Below are 21,566 nucleotides of genomic sequence, written 5' to 3'. Positions count from 1 at the left end.
GCGAGCGAGAAAGAGAGAGAAAGAGAAAGAGAGAGAGAGAGCGCGCGCACGGCCGCACGCGCCTCGTTGAAATATTTTGCACCTGCTCGTGCAATAATGCCTCTGTTAAATTATCACATTACAGCCGGCGAACGAGGGCATTGCCGCGAGTAGAAACTACTGATTTACGCCAAACTAACCGTACGTCATTGTCAGGCGGGGCTGCTTAACGGTTCATTTTCCATCGGCGCGATCGGTAATTTGTTGCCCGATCGATCCTTGTCCGACTTGTCGCGCTTTTACAATGTCACACGTCCCGGGCCCAGCACATTGCAGTTCCGCCCGAGCGGAATCTGCATTACATTCCTCGTTCAATCGTATACTTACCGCTATATCGTACGAGCTGTGAAATTTCGAAAATGCAAATACTATTCGCGCGTTTTACAAATTTAACTCGAGTTTTCTGAGTTTATCTAACATTTGCTTGTATGATTTTTCCAATTAAATTTCAATAATGTGTCATGCGAATCAATTTATAATAACTTTAAAACATATAATTTATGGACACAACGCGGACTGAAAGCCACTTGCGCAACAATAAAAAGTTATTTTCATTCTTATAAGATTGTACAGATTTTCCGTAATATAATAATAATTTAATTTCGTCAAGCTTTTCATTTTTTTTTAATTGTAAAATAAAAAGTATAACAATATATATACAATTATAAAAGCATAAAAGCTTTCAGAAGTTATCCATTTACAGCGATTCGCAAGCTAATAAAGATATACTCAACAAAATTGGAAGAGAAAAACGGACATGTTAAATTTTCACAAGTAACGTTTATTACAGCCGCGATGATTACGTAATATCTTTTTCATAACCAACGAATTTTACTTGATTTTCGTCAACGTCAGGCGTATTTTCAGCGAATGACGAACGATGAATAGATCCTCATCGGCCACGTTCATCGTGTATTTTTCGTGCCGCGAGCATGAAAACTACCAGTGAACAACGGCGATGTATCGCAATCGTTATTTTATGCTCGACAAAGGCGTCGATTTCTTTGAGCCATTGCGAGCCTCGAAAATATTGCTTCCATATTTTATATCAGATAAAATCGAGTAACAATAACACTATGTGGGATAAAATCGATCGTTTTGCTTCAGCAATTTTTCAGTAGCACCAATCGTAATTTCGTTTGCAAAAAATTACAACGTAGTCAATTATTCGTTGATTTTTTTTAAATGGGAGCTTCGATTCGTCTAAAGATTTGCATTTTACGCACGTAAAAGAGATGCTGATATGTAGATGTGCGTGTGAAGTTCGAAGCTATCCAAAATTTGGATGCTAAAAACGAATGGGAATACTTTTATTACTCTGTGGACAACATGGAGGATAATTATTATATAGTTGCACAGATCAGTCAAAATAAAAGGTAATTCGAATTATGGTCAACAGTCGATAGTGCCGAATTCTCTGGACGGTGTCGTTCGACATTTCAAAAAATCTTACAATTAATCTCATTCTAACAGTATACATAACAGTTTACCGACAGAATATAAATTCAACAAATATACATATAAATATACATATAAAAGTATATATATACAAAAGTATATACATACATTTTAAATCTTCGAACTTTTATAAAACGTATTTTTTACCCTCGCAAAATTCATCTCCTTCGATCGACATACGCACAGTTTTTCGTTGTTACACCCTCCGAAAAATGATATATTGAAATTGATAAGCAAACGATACACTTCCGAATTTCAATTCACATTTAAATCAGTAATAAACAGAAAAGATAAAATATTTACCTCGCGGTGCATCTGGAAATTCTTCAAGACATCAGGATACAACGATAAAAATGAGAACATCTTCGATTGCAATCGATCGAATCATCGCTTGGCTATTTCTTTTTTTTTTTTTTTCAGCACAATCAGCGAACGTATGTCAGTATAGATAGTCGGGCGTTACATATCACATGAACGAAATTCCCTTAATTAACGTATCCGCGTTTGAACATCGCGGACGCGTAGTAAATAACGTACGCATTAACAATGCAGCGTCAACACGTTAGTACCGAGAGCTCAAACACGAGGGAGAACGACGTGAAGTTTCCATTCCCTCTTCCTGAAATTCTCACAGCGTGCGTTTCTGTGCGCGAACGCTATTCGTCCCTCCACGCAAATCCCGCATTGATCGCCGCTGGAAGCGATTAGTCAAGTTTCTCGAGAGAGATGCTCTGTGGAAACTGATATACGCGCCGTCTCGCCGTCTGCGACGAAACTGCAACGAGACGCGGTGCTTTGCACAGCGAAGCCACTTGTCCAAAAGTTAAGTCCACGATCGAAACGGATCCGGGTGATATCTCCGTCGTTACCGCGCACACACTTGTACTTGCGCGTCTCTCGCGCGTACAGAATACCTACGTTTCCGTTTCTATATGTACTTAATTCGCAGAGATCGCATGCGCGCGTGCATGCGCGAAAGGAGCGGAGGGCCTAATGCCCAAAGTTTCCGTCCGTTTCGAGGGGGACATTACGGGCGCGCGGAGTCTCCATGGGGAGGGGAAAGAGAAAGTTAGCACCATTCGGATCGCAGGTCCAAAATGCACCGGGGTCATCACGGTCACCTTAGGAGCGATGATAGTGATATCACAACGGTAAAGATAAAGGTCGCCCTCGGGGCCGTGGTACCGCCGTGTTGCATGGCAGCTGGATTCTCCCCTGTAACAGAAGCCAGAAGTAAACGCCATTAATTTAATCTTGCTATTTTTCTCTGTCTCACTCTCTCTCTCTCTCTCTCTCTCTCTCTCTCCTTCCTTCCGTTGTTTTTATTTGCGACGCGGAGTATCATATTCTAGGGAGAGAGACCGCGAGTCGAATTTTTGAAAAATATTTGAAATGTTTACGAAAAATCGTCGCCCGTCCCCGATATTTCGCTGATATTGCACCGCGAGCGTGGCAGATTAAAGTCCGGTATCATTTTTCCAACACACGTGTCCTAACAAGTATTATATTTCGTACGAATTGCGGCTTACGAGAGACTGTATACTGAGCGTTTGCAAAATTTGCGTTATTAAATCGCTATCCTTCAAATAAAACAACGCATTCGTTACACATTTTATGGTAAGGTAATGCTAGTTTCATCTTTCGAAACAAAGAGAACGAACTGCACTCTCGGTTTAAAAATTTAGTAATAGGAGAGGTTTTCTAAGGCGATGAAAAAGAGAAGAGGTCTTAAGAGAAGTACCTACATGAATTGTACGTGTGAAATCTCCGCTAATAACTGAGAGCAATATTTCTACTTCGAACTTCTACTTCAGGCCGGTCGATAAATGTCTTGTTATTATAACGTTTCATCCGTTCGTTTCTTATCTGTCTTTAAATTACATTTTTCAGCTGTTTTCAGCTTCGCGTCTTGAAATTATTGGCCTCCATTATCGTCGCGATTTTATTGCCTCCGCTTTTGGCCCGGCTTTACTATGGGCCTCTAATATTTATTCGTCTAGTTATAAATGTCTCAATTTATTAGCAGTGCGCGGGAAAACGTAAGGCGTCTCGGATGATAAATCGTCCCGCTTCCGAAAATACATTCGGTAATTAACTTTCAAAAGCAATTAGACTGAAAATAAGGACTACTCGCACTTTGTATATACATTGTAAGCAATCTATTCTCCGCTGTAACAAGCGAAACATATTCCGACGGGCAAATGGAATAACGTTTCAATCCTTTTATTTGTTCTGCCACGGGGGTACCGTGATAAAAGCCGAAAGATTGGTATACACACATTGATTGCCCACGCCAGTATTTGGCTTTTGAATTGTCCAAAAATTCAAAATATAAACGCGAAATTCGGTCATCTATAAAATCTCGTGGTAAAATATCAAATGCGACACAATCTCACGGCTGGTCGTCGCGTTCAAAAGTGACAAGAGCTGCGGTTTGCGTGAATTTTCGTAAATGGCCGATCGAAACCGCTTGTCGCAATCGCGGGAAAAACATTCTCTTTTATCAATTGTAACAAACACGTTATGGCTTGGAAAGGAATTATCCTGTATTTCCTCCACAGTGGCACAGTTCGAAGGTACGATTTGTAATAATAAAATACGCTGTGTTAATTTATGCCTCGCATTCCGTCTAATTGATAATACATATATATATATATATATATACACAATATATTCTAAACTTTACGGCCTTTTGCATACGTATATGCTGTAAGCAAATTTCTCTGCATTTCCACATGTAATCCGACGATGTAGCAGTATAACTATGTTTAATTATAAATACAATTAGTATAATAATATACGTTTTAATACACTTGATGCTATAACGTGTAATATTATATTATATATTATTGCGTTATGTGGTTACGGTGCCAAATGCATGTAGATGCAGGCAAAGTGTATGTAGATATATTTGACAACTAAATCACATTACGCAATTTGATATTCGCATTATTCGAATAGCATTACTCAAATCGCGCGCGCGCGCGCGCACACACACACACACTGTGTTTTTTTTTCGCCCTCTGCTAACTCTATAATTAACTCCATAATTCATCTTTGCTCTCCTGGCGAATTGAACGTTCGGCACAATCGATTCCGAAGTTTTTCTGAAGTCGAAAACATGCTATCCACGTAGCAGTTTTAGCGGCTGGTCATACGAACGGCTATCCCTTCCCAAGATTCAATTAAACGCTCCCGGTACGAGAAAAATTTACAACTCTGTTTACCGCGCCTTCCCGGTGAACCGGCTCTTAATCTCGGATTTTCGTCTCGTTAATTGAATCGTCTGAATACTCACTGGACTGAGACATTCCGTCTCGTCTCACGTCTCGTCTTGAAAATATTTTTGCTAATGCAGCAAAGAAATGAAATTACACACGGAAAGAACGGTTTTGCTGAAGTACATAAAAATTAGTTACAGATCAGAGAAAATAATTATTGGACCATCACAATCATTTTCTCTGATCTGTAATTTGTTATATAGGATCGCTCGGGCATAAAATAATGCTGCAAAAAGTTTTTACATTTTAACAATTGACTTGAAAGATCTGTATTTAATTGAATTTTTTAATATTTCAAAAAAATCATTCTTCCTTTTTAATTGTTACGTTGAAAGTTCATTCAATTTCATGTAAATTTTGGCTTCAACTTGAGAAAATATGTATATACGTATGTGTATATTAAAATATGTATAGAAATAAGATCAAAATTTTAGATCCTATAGAATATTTATCTATAGCCGGCGAAAATCTATTCATTTGACACGAATTATGCAGAGTATTTCGCCATTCGACCTCTGCTTAATTACGGATTAACCAGCCGATCACTCACATGCCGCACGCATACATACGAGATATCTCGTAATGTAGCGTGCAAATTCGGCATAATTTCATTGACTTCACTAATCACGTTGCACCATCGTGCAAGTACTCAATATGATATTCGGGCCTTCATAAATTCACCAGATCCGATCGCAGGACTTTGTTTGATGTACATATACTATCTCCTGTAATTTCCCGGTGTGAACATATCTATCAGATTTACGAAAGAGGGGTCTATGAGCGGAACTCAATTTGCGGCATTTCATGCGAATTGCGGCAATCGCTTGCTCGGCTATAGTAAAATTAATCGATGTCGTTTCGCTATCTTAGCCCGGCGGACGCGGGCGTAAATTTTAATTCGCGCGCTACCGCGACTCGAGGATTGTGTAATATTCCACGTAACCGCGCGATTAATCACGCACTCGCGTCGACGAGACTCGGGGATATCAGTTTCTTCTGTTTCCGCTGGTCTCCGGGAGTCGGCGGCCCGAGGCCGGGGACCTAAAGGATCGCCACGGTGGAAAAAGGCGGATGCGAAATGAGCTGTCAAGCGCTCTCCGGAGATTCCTTCTGTGTATTATACATGGCCGCGCGAGTGCGCGCGAGCGAACGGGCCTGTTAACTACGTCTTGCGACGAGAGCTTTGCAAACTCCTCACGCCCGGCCTTACGTCGACGACGTAAGGACGCGGAGATGAGGCGCGAGAGAGAGAGAGAGAGAGAGGGTCAGACTCGACGGAGAGCGCAGTGATGCCGAAGAGGCGAGGGCAGACTTCCGTGTCATAGGAGGGATAGAGGCGGGTCGACGTGTAGTCCTCCTGGAGCCTGCGGCTACGATTATTAATGGGTAGGGCGTGACACCCCGCGAAATAACCTCTCTACCCCTGCTTCCACACACGTACACATATCCGCATACAAACGCGCGCACACACCAGAAGCGACCGGCCAACTACCGCTCCAACTCCGAGTCACTTGTCTCCTCGTAGGCATTAACTGGGCCAAGAACTACTCATTTTCGAGAGCGAAGCCGTCCGCCACTCACGCGCTCCTCCACACTTTTTCATCGATCACTCTCATCCGGTCGATCCGCTGCGGCTACTCTACCGTTTTACATTTATTTCTATTTTTCTTGGGTTTGTCATCAGGACTTATTCCCCCAAATTTTTACTCGAATTCATCTACCGTTATTCTAAATTTTTTTTGTTCCTCGAAGCGAAGCGTGCTTACGTTTTATAGGGGCAGTGGATATATCTTATCCGGAATACGGTCCTATCGACGTTAATTTTCTACGAGTGGTGAGCGAAAGTGAAAAGATCACAAAGTAAAGGAACGAGTGGAAATAAAAGGAGGAAGAGGTGTCGTGCGAGAAAACCCTTCGGGCGAACACGATGAGATAGTACCGAGTAATGGCGCTTCATCTCCAGTCCGGTCTGCACTTAATTAATAATCACGAGCATATCTCGAGAATAATTAATTGTAAAGAGGTGTTCTACTATATCGTTAAAGGGGTATATTAATTGGAAAGAAATAGAGCGAGAAAAGTGCTATAAGTACGTCTAAGCGTCTTTCGCTTGGAAAGAGATCAAAATCATTCATTTCTCTTTTTTTCCTTTTTCGTAGATTCTACGTCCGAGGCAACGGCTTTCATTATTTGGTATATATAATTGTTACATCCAGCGCGTTTCTCTCTCTCAGCGCCAACAAGTGCGGTTTAAATTTGCATACTAAACTGAAGAAGTTTATTTATAAGTTTATTTAAATATTAATATATTACATATTTAAGCTGTAATATTATTCTATCTGTTTCGCGTGACTAAAATAAAGTAGGTCCGTAACGTCTCAGATATCTACTTTAATCTGGCGCATAGAGAGAATATATATGCGGGATATAATTTGCTGGAACTGTTGCCGAAGATGGCTGTAAGCTTCCAGGAGCTATTACCGGTAAAGGGAGGGAACATTTGGGAATCCGGTTTCATGCAAAGCACGGCGTGAAGAATCGATCTTCGATTGATCGAGATATTAGAATGCGGCTCATGCCGCGATCATCAAAGACTGACCACAATCCCTCACGTTCTCTCACAAATTGCTCACTCCGATGGACATCATTAGCGCCAATCACATGCATAAACGGATAGACGGTGCCCGAAGTGCGGAAGTACGGAAACATTTCGGCGATATATACATAGAGCTACACGAAATTTCAGGTCGTGGATCGACTCCCTCTCGCCACGGCAAACTACTTTCGAATGCGAGCCTCGAGCGTCCGACTACTTGTCAAGCAAATTCGCATTACTTCCAGTATTATGATCGCTCTTGTAGTTACTGGCATACAACACCCGCGGTAATAACTCTCCGACTTGCGCATTCCGCATACTCATCGCGCTATGGTAACGGTGGCTTAACTCTAACTCCACCGGGCCCTCCGCCGTATCTCTCTCTCTCTCGTGCGCGCGAGATAATAAGACGCTTGTTTTGCCAGTAATATGTTTTCGTAGGAGGAACATAGTTAAGAATTTCGTCGTAGCCGGGTATTGATCGAACAGGTTTGGCTAAAGGAGTAAGTGCCAAAGGGCGCGTGCATACGAATTTAGATGAAGTCGCCCCCTCCCTCCCCCTCGCCTCCTCCTTCCGCCCCCTTCCCTCCGGAACACAAACCGCGCGCGTCTCCGTCAGCCCAAAACTTTCTGACCTGGCTTTCGCAGCAAAAGATGGAGTAGCCGTCGGTCGAGCGCTGCAGCCAAAGATTATTAACGTCGTTTCCTAAAAGGGAACTAGGTAGATTATACGTCGCGAACAAGTATTTCCCAGAGTGCTGCCTCGTCAAACTTTACCCGGAAGAAGATCGAACTCTCGTATTGGGCCGACTTAAGGTAATCCGCCGTAAATAATGCACATCACCTATATATAGATGCGGCGTCTCTCCGAGCCCGCTCTTCGCCCCGAGCGCGAAAAGCCGCCGTGAAAACTCGTTGAGCTCCTTCGCCATAAGTTCGAAAGACGTTTTCCCTCCCCCGACCCACCGCGGGGTATCGACCGCCTTGCAGTGGCATCGCCCATCCCGCCACTATAAAGCCTGTGTTTAGCGGCATTTCCCACAAGAGCACGCGTCATCGACTCGACTTACGGTGCTATTTCGTCGTGATACGAAAGTTTCGTGGTTTACGTCATCGCGAGATAAAAGAGAGAAGCGCCGGGGAAGAGAACAGCGAGAACCGTCATCCGGCAATAGATCAAAAAACGGGAGCAACGCGCTGAAAATTGTCCGCCGGTACGGAAAAACAGATCGAGCTAAACATATCCGAGCAATTTTCCTGGATTACATCCCGGATTGTATCGGTAAATTAGGACAATACATTCAGTCATTTAATCGAATTCGATTAACTCGAACGAAATCGCATCAATATTTATCCAATGCCAATTCCACTGAAGACCGATTGTATTTGTCTATTTCCCTCCATTAAATTGTACATAGCTATTTGTAACTTTGAATATGAATGAACTATCTATCAACACAATAAATTAATTCTATCCGCCCCGTGCCCGCAATAAAACTTTCCCTCCCTTTACACTGCTTGCCATAACAAAATTAGAAACATAAGAATTAGCACACTACCGGAATAATGTACATTTTAAACGCTAATTTGACTATGCTGTGAGAATGAAGAAAAGTACAAAAGGAAGGAGAGTTTTGCGACAGCCTGGCTTGCTGAAGAAAGAAATGGGTCAGCCTGAATATTCTCAACGAACTTTTCTATGAATACGCCATGCACCGGTATTAGACAGGAGTCGTCGGGACACACGAAACAGTACAAGTTACTCCACGAGGAAAAAAAAAGAGTATGAATAAGTATGTACGGGTGAAAGCATAAGAATAAAAGCAGCATTTTAATAGCATCTTAATGACACTCTTCAATATATATATATACATATATATAGGACCTACGCTTCATCTTCGGTCTTTTTCCTCCGCATCGAGAGAGTTGGACTATTTTCTATTAATACAGTCAAGAATGTCATTTGGCGCAAGAAACTCGACGGCAAAACGGAAATGGAGACCAAGTGAAGATCACGAGGAGCGATCGAGCGACCCGTCAACGACAGTGCAGCCTCCGTCTCTCGGGTCGCGTCCGGCGCCGGTTATTTACCCTGATGAAATCACAGAGCTTTGTATTCCTACACGATCGATTGGCGCAAGAAGATGTGCGGAGAAGAAAGCGACGAAGCGACCAACCTCTTGGAGCGTGAGCGGCGAACGAGGGCGGCAAGCCGAGAAACGGGTTGGCGGCGGCGGCGGCGGCGGTGCAGGAAAGAAAAGGGGGACGGTAATAGGCATTGGCGCCGTTGAAAAGCCGTGGAAAATCAATTATCGACCGTGCAAAGGGGTGGAAAATTATATCGATAGGCGTCGCACGCCTCCCGCCTCCCCACGAAGGTGGCTCCGGCACCCTTAGCTCTCCTTCGAGAGTCTGCCAAACGCCGTTATCGGTAGCGAGCAGAGACTGATCCTTTAACTGTGATTTCGAGCGCGGCTGATTGCTTGGGTGGGTGAATTCTCTCTGATACACAATTATAAGAGAACGACGAATTATCACCCGAAGGCGTTCGAGCTGCGCACGTGAAGAATGGCCTTCTCGCGCCGGAGAAACACATCGAACTTTCCCGCTCGTTTTAACTAACTCCCGTCAGGTTTTCATTCAGTAGAACTCAAGCTAACGACGTTTTCCGTTTACATCCGGAATATTTCTTAAGAAAAAAAAGTGGACAAATAATCATTTTCGGTTGAAGGCCTTTTTGCAACAATGCAGTGGACTAATCTCCATTTTACATTTTATATTTTATTAAAATGGAGATAATAAACTCTAAAGTACTTGACTTTAAAGTTTATTTTTCTCAAAATATGAGTTATTGCAGCATGCTCTTCATTCGTCTCTCATCAATTGTGTATTCATAACCGGTCGATTTTCATTTATTAATGCTTTTAATATTTTTTACATCGATATTGTCACGTCTCTCTCGCGTCGTGCATATAATATATAATATATAATGATATATGCCATGTGGAAACGCATCGAAATACAAAAATATTCATAGCGGAAGCGCATACCGTTTAGCACGTGGACGGACACCATAGTGGCTGCTGCAACGTTCGCCAGAGCGCAGCTATAGTTCCCGCTGTCCTTTTTATTTGCATTTGCAATGTAGAGCCTAGACACCGCACCAGCTGCACCCATGTCCGTCTTGACGCTGGAACAGAAAGAGCAGAGTGCTCCGTATAAACCTTGACAACAATGTCGTTGTTGCTTGTGCTTTCGCGAAATAAAGGACAGGTGTTTCTTTTAGAATTTTTTCAGAATGATTTCTCGAAGGAAAAATATAGTGAAATGTAGCGAAATATAAAGAGAACACAGATGTTTCTTCTAGAATTTTTTCGAAACAGTTTTTCGAGAAAGAGGCATAATAAAAGCATGGAATTTACAAAGAGATATGTGATACTCAAAATAAAATATATGGCAACGCGAAAAAAAAGAAGCACAGGTGAATGCAATCTTTTTCTAGCCTTAAACTTTATTTAACCTTTATAGGACAGGAGCCGCTAGTGGTGCTAAAATGATGCCAAATTTTGAGGCAACGAATGTAATGGATTGTATTAATAAATCTTACTCAAGGAACAGTTGTATTATATAAGATTTCAAAAATAGATCTCCCACTCCAAAGGTTAACTGACTAACGAATTCTTACTTCGTATGTTAAAATATATCCGCACATAATTTCGCAGCGTTGAAAAGTAATGCTGCAGCTGATGACGGACGACAATAACTTACGGCGATAGCAGGTGGCAGTAAGAACGCCCTTGAAGTGCTTTTGAAGGAAGGAATATGAAACCAAGGGCAGTTTATGTCAGAAATTTATCATATATATATATCTCTCTCTCTTTTTCTCCCCGTGCGGACTTTTTTTTTTATATCACGCCGCAACACACTGGGTAGTAAACAGATTCGCTCCGCAGTTCACAACCACAGCGCAGACAAACAAAAATAACCATCCTCCCGCATGTAACCCCTAAAAAATTATACGACGCAAATCTCTCCCCGTAGAGAAAGTTTATCTGGAACGTACATAAAAACGTATCCCCCGTAAAGTTATGCCCTATGAAATATAATTTACACCTCGGATCTATTTATTACTTACGCGTGTATGAATAAATAAAAATAATTAAAGAGAGAGAGCAGGGTGTGTAGATGGCACGAGGACGTACAGTGAATATAAACGTAAATGTAGTTAAAAATATAAGTTGCATCGGTAATTATTTAAATAAGCATGCTTTGATTGGATACGTAAATATATCTGGGTCCGTTAAAACAAGCAATTAGTTTTTCCTGTCTCTGCTCAAAATAGCTTATAGTGGATTTAACGAGTTTTGCAACTACAAGCCTCGAATATAATCATTCCTAAGAAACTTTCTCTAAGAATCAGAAACTCGTTAAGACTCTTGCGGAAGAAATATTCAAGAGGCAAAAGTTATGCGGGTAACGAATCAGTCGAAACCTCCGTACTTCGAAATAGGCTTTATTATTACTTTGATGCGTAGGAAGATCGACAAACTTCGCGGTGAATGGGGAAAATTGCCACGGTGGTCTGTACTTTCACGGTAATGCTGTCATATTTAAACCTGTTTACGGGCAAAAAAGTAAGATAAAAGTTAGCTTATAACACTTAGGGCCACTCGCGTCTCCGGCGAATTAAGCTGATGAAATAGGGCATTCAGGGGAAAGAATAAGAGAAAGGCGGAGAAAGGCAAAGAGGATGTTCCGCGAGCGAAGATGGAAGAAAGGCGTAAATCAAGTAGTTCGCCCTCCAGCAGCTGGCCTTGACAGATCGGGTACTCCTCCCCGAGCTTTCTTACCGCCGATCCCGCGCAAAAAGAAAGAGAATAGAGTACCGGCGTACGTTGCATACCCCCACGGCGTTCGTATTAATTTCACACGGCGTTATCTCTTGTTCGAATTACATCTAAGATATTGCTTGCATAACATATCGCGCGAAATTAAATGAAATTCACTTGTTGCGAGCTCTGCGTGAAAGTTTGAAGAATTTCTTATTCCAGCGGCTCAAGGTATATGTTATGTCGGAGAAAAATTGGATCTTCCTGAAGGTACTAAAGGCGAGGAAAACTGCTGCGCCGCGATACAAGAGAAACGACTAAAAAACAAGCTGTCTCTACTTTGAATTTTTGAATGTTTAACGATACGTGATGGTTGCTTTAGACATGTACTGCGTATCCACTTCGTAGGAAAGACCTCGTAAAGAAAATACAACCAAAATAAGATGTATAAGTAAAAGAACTATACCGTGAATATCGCGCCTATATAATACATAGGAAGAAACTGGATTGTAAAAAGATCAAGACCGTAACATACGAAGAAAACAGACATGCCGATGATGCCGCAGAAAAGGTAGAGGAGAAGTATGCGGCACAAACAAAGGAAACGTTAGGTTACTTTAAGAATTTATTCGAAATGGTCCGGACATCGCAAGAGACGTATCTCCTTGTTCCTTCCTGCCTCACCAACGGCCACATCGTGCTTCATCATCCCGCAAAGCTGTTACAAAGGTGAGGTCCTTTGAGAGTAGTATGTCGAGCACTTTCCCCAAGAATGCAACGAGCATTACTGTTAAGAAATGTTAAAAGCACTTGTTGCCACATCGTTATCGTTACCGTTGATACCGTCCGCGTCTTCCAGCTTTTTCAATGCCATTATCGCACGTAAGCATGTACGCTCGAAGTTCGCTAACACTCTGATAATACATATTCTGCAATATGCATAGCATTAAAGGTTAACGGCTTTTAATTAGTCATTGAGGATCCCGATCTTTTTAATTAGAAAATAAATTCTTGTTGAAAGACAGAGAGAGAGAGAGAGAGAAAGAGAGAGAGAGAGAGAGAGAGAGAAATTTTACGGAAACGCGGAGAGAAAAGAGGGCACGCCCGACAGTTAGCGAATGGAATGTCCACGGCGATTCGTGTACTGCATGCGCAAGCGGTCGCTTTGCCCATCAGAAGGCCAATGCAGCAACTCGCGAAACATTGATCCAGCCATTCTACCACGAACCAAAATTTTCCGACGATTGGCATCCGGGGACAGATCACATGCCATTTGCCGTTGCACGACCACCCTCGCACGCGGTGGATAGACATCCGTCACGCCGCTTGCGTATCGCACCGGCCATTGTGTGCGGTCGTAGAGAGTCGTAAACACTTGTTTTATTATATTTCATTTAACCGGAAATGTGTTTTCGAATTTGTCCCCGATATCTGTTGACACGTTCGTCGTTCGGTTCGGCGTTCTAACAGGAACGTCAATGAATATCGCTTCTCGCGGCAGAAATTGGGGCGACGGGGGAAAAGGGCTAAATCAGTGATGTGGGAGATTAAATATGTACCGCGCGAAAAAATCGACAGCATGTTACCGTGAATTTTTCGAATTTTTTCGCGCGCTGCGTTCACACTTTACTTGTGTTATACGAAAAAATAGAATCGGACGGTATTCCCTCCCCCCTCTGTACCTAACCCCGTTTTCGCATAGCTCCTCTATACTCGAAAGAATTTAATTTCGTGCATTGTTCTTAGCTCGTCCGTGGTGCACGGAATATCTGGGGATAGGAAATATCCATGAACAGGAAAATCCCTTTGAAGATATGTGCCTCTCTCAGATATTCAATATCACTGACGCTTAATAAACGAACCCGCGATAGAATCTCTTTTCCTCCAGCTGTCATTCAACAGACAGTGTCTTAAATCTAACTAGGCTAAATGAAAAAATTATTAAATTATTAAATTACTCGTACGTTTTACTGTTGCTAGCATATCTCATTTGAATTTCAAGAAACAATATATGATTTTATCGGTATCAAATCGGTGAATTTAACGATAACATATTTTTTTTACGACAGACAAATCGACGAGCAAAGTGTCTCTTATTCAAGCATAACATAATCCGTTTTTCAGTCAATGTAACATTTCGCATCGTATTTTTAGTGCACGCAGGACAAGCCATCAGCTTATCGCATACCGAACCATTCCGGTGGAGAACCATTTCGGTTTATACTGTCCTTCTCTCTTTCTCTTCACCGGACACGGATTTTTTTTTATACCGTGGAATTTAATTCGGGCATAGAGCGCAAAATTTATCCTCAAATTCTTCTATACGCAACTCTCGCGAGCTCCACCTCCTTCGCGTTCGACCTAGAAATTTTTTTCCGCTTACGGATCCGCAGTGAATTTCACAGCGGCATACACAGTCGAGCAAGTGAAGAAATTTAAGAGCTCTCAGTATATTTTGTTTCTCTCACTGATTATTCTCTTCGCTTCGCTTCCCTTCTCTCCCCTTTTTTTATAGCACGTTGCGTGAGTGAAGCGATACGCGTGCGATGCTCGCGTTTTGTACCGGTACGTGCATCTTTTAACGTCAGAACCAGTAGTAACGGCGTGGCTTTACGAAGATCATAAAAGGGTTGTGGCGCGAAATTTACTCACTAGAATGCACAACGAGCTAGGAAAAAAAAGCTCGGAAAGTACACTTTTGTGAGTCATCTCGCCAAGAATAAAAACTACTGTCGTGAATGTCGTGATGTCGACTCGATGATGATTCAACGAATAATTTTTGTTTCTCGGTGATTATCTCATTCGTAAAAAGGCTCTCATACAGAAGATTTCTCATATTCGACAAGAGATTTTTACTGCCTCGAAATTATAGATCATGTTTATTCAATCGGAATAGAGGGATGAAAGGAGCAGCGTCGCTCGATCTTTGCACGCGGAAAGCACCCTCAAACTGAATTCATTATATGAGCGAAGCATTTCCTACCATTCTCCTTCTATTCTTCATTTCAGGTAATAAGTACTCTTTTCTTCAATATCTTTTAGCGTAGGAAAGAGCGCACTACTAGAACCAACAGTTCCGAGCGATTTTATCAAAGTTCGAGCTCTCAAAAGATTTTCATCGTTACACTTGTTCCATCTCTCGGGAGATACACCGCTACATATATTTATAATTTTCCAGCGCAACCCCGAGATTAACCTGTTGTAATACGTTAGACAGCATCGCTAATATTTCCGCGGGCAGTCTCGGACGCTGCACGCGCAAAAATTTCCATAGCCGAGTCATATTTTTTCCACTGTTATAATTGATTGATTTACTGTCGCAAACTTAACGGATAAAATACTAGTGAATAAAATCAAGGAAAAAAACTATCTAATCGCATTCCAAAATTATCTCTTTTAATAATCAAACATATTTACATTTTCGCGTCGTTACATGAAAAAATTAATTTTTTAAAATTAAATGTTTTGTGACCTCAAGTCACCTATTTTCCTTCATGACTTTCGTAAAAGCAATCGTTTATATAGCGAGCACATCACTGCCGCACTTTTCTTCGTAAAAAATACGTCACTTGGACTTCTTAATGGTTAGAAATATAAGCACGCGCGGGTCTGTAGATCTCGAGTAAGGAACCTCGTCGCAGCCCCTCGTTTCCTGACTTAAAGGGAGTTGTGAAGTTTCTTTGTTATTCCCTTCCTACCCGACTTCCGTCGGGATTTTGCCTGCGAATCGGCCGGACAGACATTACAAACTTTTACTGGAACTTTTCATCAGGCTCCAGCCGAATGTAAAGCGCTGTTTAGTGTGAACAATTTTCACGGTGCCCGCAACGACCATGCATGGAGATAGTTCGAGGCTTTACCAAATTTGTTTGAATAAAACTCGAGTGGTTGCGGAATTTATTTTTTATTTAATATAAATGTTATATAAACTTCAATCATTCATGTCTCTCTAAACCAAACAAGGAAAACTTTTCAAACTTTTTCAAAATTTAATTAAATACTCTTCACTCATATCCTTGGCATTTTCATTCAATGCGATAAATGAAATTGTCTAAAGGTTAACAAAATTAAATTCGGTACTTTAATTATCTATAATTTTAACAATAATTTTGCATATCTGACCTCGTCCATGTAGAAATTCTAATTGGTCAGATAAAACTCTGCTAATTCTTAAGCCATAAACTCGAAGGGCGCGTGAAACGATGGTTAAATGTCGACGAGAGCTTTTTTCATTATCTCCAAGATTTCGCATTCAACCAAGCCGTAAGTTTACGGTTCGTAAATTTGGACGTACCCCATGATCTTTGCCCTCTCGCGCGCGCGGTAAGGAGAGGCAAGCCTGTAAAAGTCCCCACCGCGTTTCCTCTGAGTTTAGCGGGTTTGTCGAGCAGGTTTTACGCGGCGTAAACCTAAATACGTGCACGGCGGAGGAGCGGGGTAAAGACTGTGAGGTGCAAAGAATATCGCACGAATGCGCGGTCGCGTGCTCACCTAGAAACGAAACTCTGTCTTCCGTTGTCTCCGCAGGAATTCAGCGGATTATCCCGGATTTGCCGTGCGGCGCGAGGAGGCGCAATACCTTATCCGTTCTCGTGACTTCTTTTTCCGATCGCGGCACGTAAAAAAAAGTCCGCGAAGGCTGCTGCGGTGAACGTACTATTGGAGGAACCAAACTTTCTGACATAACGCCGTAAAGATTCGGGTCACGAGTCACGATTTTCGAATCTCTTCTCGGAAAAAAAAAATCTTGAAGAAAAAAAGAAAAAAGAAATGCAGAAGAGATTCTCCTTTTTTTCTAAAATACAGTAGATAATAAATGTACACTGTAGGAATACAAATCGAGACGTATAAGTCAATCTGTATAATTTGTGCATTATGCAATATAAAAGTTTCTTTTTGTGTACGCATGAGGAGATGACTTTAGTAAAAACAAACCGTGATATGTTTTCTCGTTGGGAAAGACTCATATTGCACGACGAAAGATTTTTGCGTTGCTAAACAATAAGTCGAGTGAGAGTTGTTGCGTAATTGCATCCGCGAATGCTGGATAATTAACTCTTGTAAAAAAAAAGACGAAACACCGCGATGGAAATAGCGAAACAGCTGCAGGCGGAGAGGAAAATGCGTTAAATTTAAGCTCGCGAAGAATGCACCGCCGTATTAAACCGGCTGCGCGCGATTATATCATTGGAGTCACTACAGCACATGTAAAAGTAATTGCGCGCCAGTGACCGTCGTAAAAACTCACGGGAATAATTAATGAATAATGAAAATCGGTCGATTACCGGCCGAGAAAAAAATACGAGCACCATAAAAACTAGCGTAAAATTTTTAAAATTAACGCCTTGTTTGTCATCGATGTAGATGCTAGAGTGATCGATTTATTGCGATTACATAACACGACGCGATATAACATATTCCGCGCAATCTATAAAGTGAAGGATGGATAAATCGATATCGTAGAGGCATATGAAAATGAGCTTAACGCAAATTTCGTTGGTCTTATTTTCGACGTGCGTGCCTTCCCTGCAAAATATCGCACAACGTCGAGGTTCGGTACGCGAGGAAAAGCTTCAAACATTTATACAGTCTTTGCGATAACATTTTAAACAGCTCACGGCAAAATGAAACGGAATACAATATTATTGTGTAAAAGAAATTGATATTTTATCTTGTTATACAGAATTCAATTCTGTCCCCTTTCGACGTACTAAGAACTTGAATTACAGAGAGAACTGTCCTTTGTTACAGTTGATCCCAGGTTGCCCCGTTGTTGGAGTAGCAGGTTCCGGGCAATGACAACTTGGCACAAGAAATACGGCTTCCGTAAAGGAAATAATCGCGGAACGCGTGGACAAACAGATCCAACGGAGTCAAGCCTTTCATCGGGCATATAACGTGGAATCGAAAAGACCAGAGAGAGAACGAGACAGAGAGAGAGAGAGAGAGAGAGAGAAAGAGAAAGAGAAGGAGAGAGGGAGGGAGGGAGAAAGAGACGGACGGAAAGGGGGATCAAGTCCGGTCTCGTATGTTGTGCGGAGGGTGGGCGATTCAGAGAGACGGGATGGCGTGGGGTCAGGTGCGAGCCAATATGTGGCATCTGGCGTTACATGCTTCAAGCTTCGCATAACAAGCTCGGGGCTTGCTGCGCGCTGATGGGAAAAGTTGCAGGCTGCAAGCTCAGATATGTCGTCCTGGGCTGCGCCGCATATCCTTCCTTCCTTCCTTCCTTCCTTCCTTCCTACCTTTCTACCTTCCACAACCGAGTCTACCTATCTACCTATCTACCTATCCCACCTGCTTGCCCTCCCTCCTCTATCTTTCTTTCGGCATTCGCCGACTACATAACGCTGACTTATAACATATCCTGCGACAACGTCGAAACGTGCCCGAGTTACCCACGCGCTCGTCGGGCCTTCTTCTATCTTCTTCCACCATCGCGCGCTCATCTCGCGCACACCTCTCGTATAATAGTCAACTCTTCGAGCAAAGAAGAAATTTCCCGGTATTGTTAGCAATTATATAGCTTCAATAAGAAGCTATGTAATTTGCATAACTCACGTAGCGATTAGATATTCCAGACAGAGATTATTAAATGTTAAATTGTTAAGAATTACCATATAATCGATAGACTCAATAAATCACATATAATTATATAGCAAACTGTATTATTTAAGGTTTTATGAAAAGTGTCTAACGCACCACCTGCGTCCAACAAATTATATGCGCAACTGCTTTCACAAATTTATCGGGCTGTCGCGCACGTTACAAATATACCTTTTGTCAATAGACTATCGATCTTTAACGCCCTTAAGTCCCTCGAGACGGAAAATCTCCTGCGATCTCCACACTTTCAGATTTGAACGAAAGAAATTGACAAACGATTATACATCGGGGGAAACGTATAGGAATACGAAATAACGAATGCACGAGAGTAATCGATTGTGACAAGTGACCTAAAATAAAATCACGAACGCTCCTATATTTCACGTTACGACATGAATATTCCGTATTTGGTCGAAAACGGGGGCTCAACGTCAACCGTGCACTCGTCCCCAAATGAAACATGATGCGAATAACCCGCCTATTATCTCGTAGCATTGGCCGAACTTTTACCGCGCGGTCTCGCGATTTAATGCGCGAAACTTTGGAATGAGAATAAATGCACCGAATATATATGATCGCGAATTACTCCCGCAGGACGTGGCTTTAGAAGAGTAGTGTCTGTTGCGAAAAATTCATTTTACGTAATACAGAAATTTTACAACCCTAAAAAATAGTATATAGTTACGAAGTTATATTGTATTTAGACTCATTCAACTCAAATTTGTTAATTATAAATTGAAATATATAAATGAAACGGCGATAAATTCGCAGGGAGTGAGAAAACGATTGTGTATTTTTTTTCTGCTTCGCGCATTTCAATATCGTTTCTTTGAAGATTGTTACGGCAAATAATAATATTAAGGATACAAACCATTCACTTTAACAAGCACTCTTATTGACGCGGAAAGATTGGCAATCAGCATAAGTGACACCTCAATGTAAAATCAAAAAGCGCGAAGCTTTCTTTAATATTCGTTCCGCATTATCTTTTCGTTTTGTATCGATATATCCTTTTCCCTCCGTCCCTTTGCAACTTCCGTCATCAGAAAGCAATTCAGTGCATTTCTGTATGCCAATCTCCTTGTCTGCTTATTCCTGTTTGCGCAATGCCAAAATGTAAGCACTAAAACTTCCTCATTCCGACGACCTCTTCATAAAGTCTTAACTACGGAAGTAATCTCGTACCTGATTCCAGCATTTATATTTTACAACTGCATTCGACGTTTCACTCTAAAATTACTTTTCAAATTAAACTGCCATGAAAAGAGTCAATGCGCTTAATAGCATTTCTATCTTTAAATAGATCTATCACAGTTTAATGATTAATCTAAATGCCGATATTTCCTTTTGCGACGAGAACACAATTTTATACGGAAGTGAAGTAACAAGTGACAAATATCGCTTGATCCGTTCTAGCAAACATGAATTGGAAAAGCTGAAGATTAGTCATATCTTGATATATTGTGTTAAAATTAGTTATAAAAATGTGTTTATGATAATTACAGCTCTGAAAAACGCAGACACAATACGCGATATTATAAAATGTTTCGCAAATAAATGTAATATTATAGGATAACATGCGTGAACGATCGCGATTTGCATTACACACATACAAATCCAGAAAGTTAATGAGCAGATGCGACGACCATTTATATATTCGCGTTGACGCTCCACCAACATTTACGCTCATAGAAAGCAATATTTTTTCGACAAAGGAATGCCTGCGGCTGATTGAAATACTGCCGACGTGTAAAGCGAGCAGCGTACATTTTTCAATCAACTTTGACGCGTAAACGCCGCGGTCACTTCTCCGTATTGATTATCTTCTAATGCCGGTACCATCTGCGAATTTACGTGAGAAAATAATCATCAACGGATATAATTCTAAAAATTTCAATATCGTTTCTTGTTTTTTTCGAAAATTTGCTATTTCGGTTATCACGCGACCGCGGTTTATTAACGAGCACGGCTTACAATATGCTACTGGCTGGCAGAATATTATGCATGTCCACAGAATTCGAATTAACTTAACGCTTAACGTACCATGTTGCAACGGGTGTACTAATAACGCGAGGAAGAGATCGTGTCACGCGAGAGACGGCAGCACCGGCAGTCGCCCAGCGGGAGGCTCGAATTAAGGGGGTAGGGACTGCTCGAAGTCGCGGCGGCATCTGTTGTAGCCCGTTATCCCGGGGCATGCCAATTTGACAGGCGCCGCAATTGCGCGACGCTCCAGAAATGTCTAGGAAAAAGGCTACGGTCGATTTTTCAGTCTGACAGTTCCGGAGGGTGGTGGTGGCGGCGGCGGCGGCGATGGCGGCGGCGGCGGCGGCGTCGTCATCGTTCCCCCGGCTACGGCTGTCCGCCGCGGCGCATCGCAATAAAGGTCGTGGAGAGATCGCAAGAACGTTACGCCAGGCCGTCTCTCCCGTACACCCGTTTCTTTTTGAACGCCGAGGTAAACAGCATCAGGCATGATTAAGTAATCCGCTCGCGTCTCTCCGCTGCCGTCGCTCCCTTCGGAAGGATCCTCTCGCGCAAAATTGCGCCCGACCAGTCATATAATACGAGCGAGATGAGATATCGTGCCGTATCCAAACTAAACTGAGAATATCCCCGCCGCGTGTTGAGAAAGTTATTACCGAGAACGGATTTTCAACGCGCACGGGGTCTCTCTTTCGCATGGAGATCATACGGCAAATCATGTTCGAGTGAATATTTCATGACCCCTATATACGTCCCGGATGGATAATTCAT

The 21,566-nt window shown here is 42.0% G+C and overlaps 1 protein-coding gene across 4 annotated transcripts in view; it reads right to left on the bottom strand.

Moving 5' to 3' along the window:
- Nucleotides 1–799: 799 nt before the first annotated feature.
- LOC105462136 (peroxidasin) overlaps nt 800–21,566 on the bottom strand; it is a 120,589-nt gene continuing 99,822 nt past the window's right edge. For all 4 annotated transcript variants that reach the window (XM_011708884.1, XM_011708698.1, XM_011708756.1 and 1 more), the window contains 2 exons: nt 10,425–10,564; nt 800–2,712 (listed from right to left, as the gene is read on the bottom strand). In XM_011708884.1, coding sequence (XP_011707186.1) covers nt 2,615–2,712; nt 10,425–10,564 — 238 coding nt within the window. In that variant the 3' untranslated portion in view covers nt 800–2,614. The remainder of the gene's footprint in view (nt 2,713–10,424; nt 10,565–21,566) is intronic.

Source organism: Wasmannia auropunctata, unplaced genomic scaffold (genome assembly GCF_000956235.1).
Source record: "Wasmannia auropunctata unplaced genomic scaffold, wasmannia.A_1.0 LD336116.1, whole genome shotgun sequence".
Taxonomy (NCBI): domain Eukaryota; kingdom Metazoa; phylum Arthropoda; class Insecta; order Hymenoptera; family Formicidae; genus Wasmannia; species Wasmannia auropunctata.
Note: the sequence above shows the minus strand (reverse complement) of the source record. Positions and strands in the feature narration are given on the sequence as shown.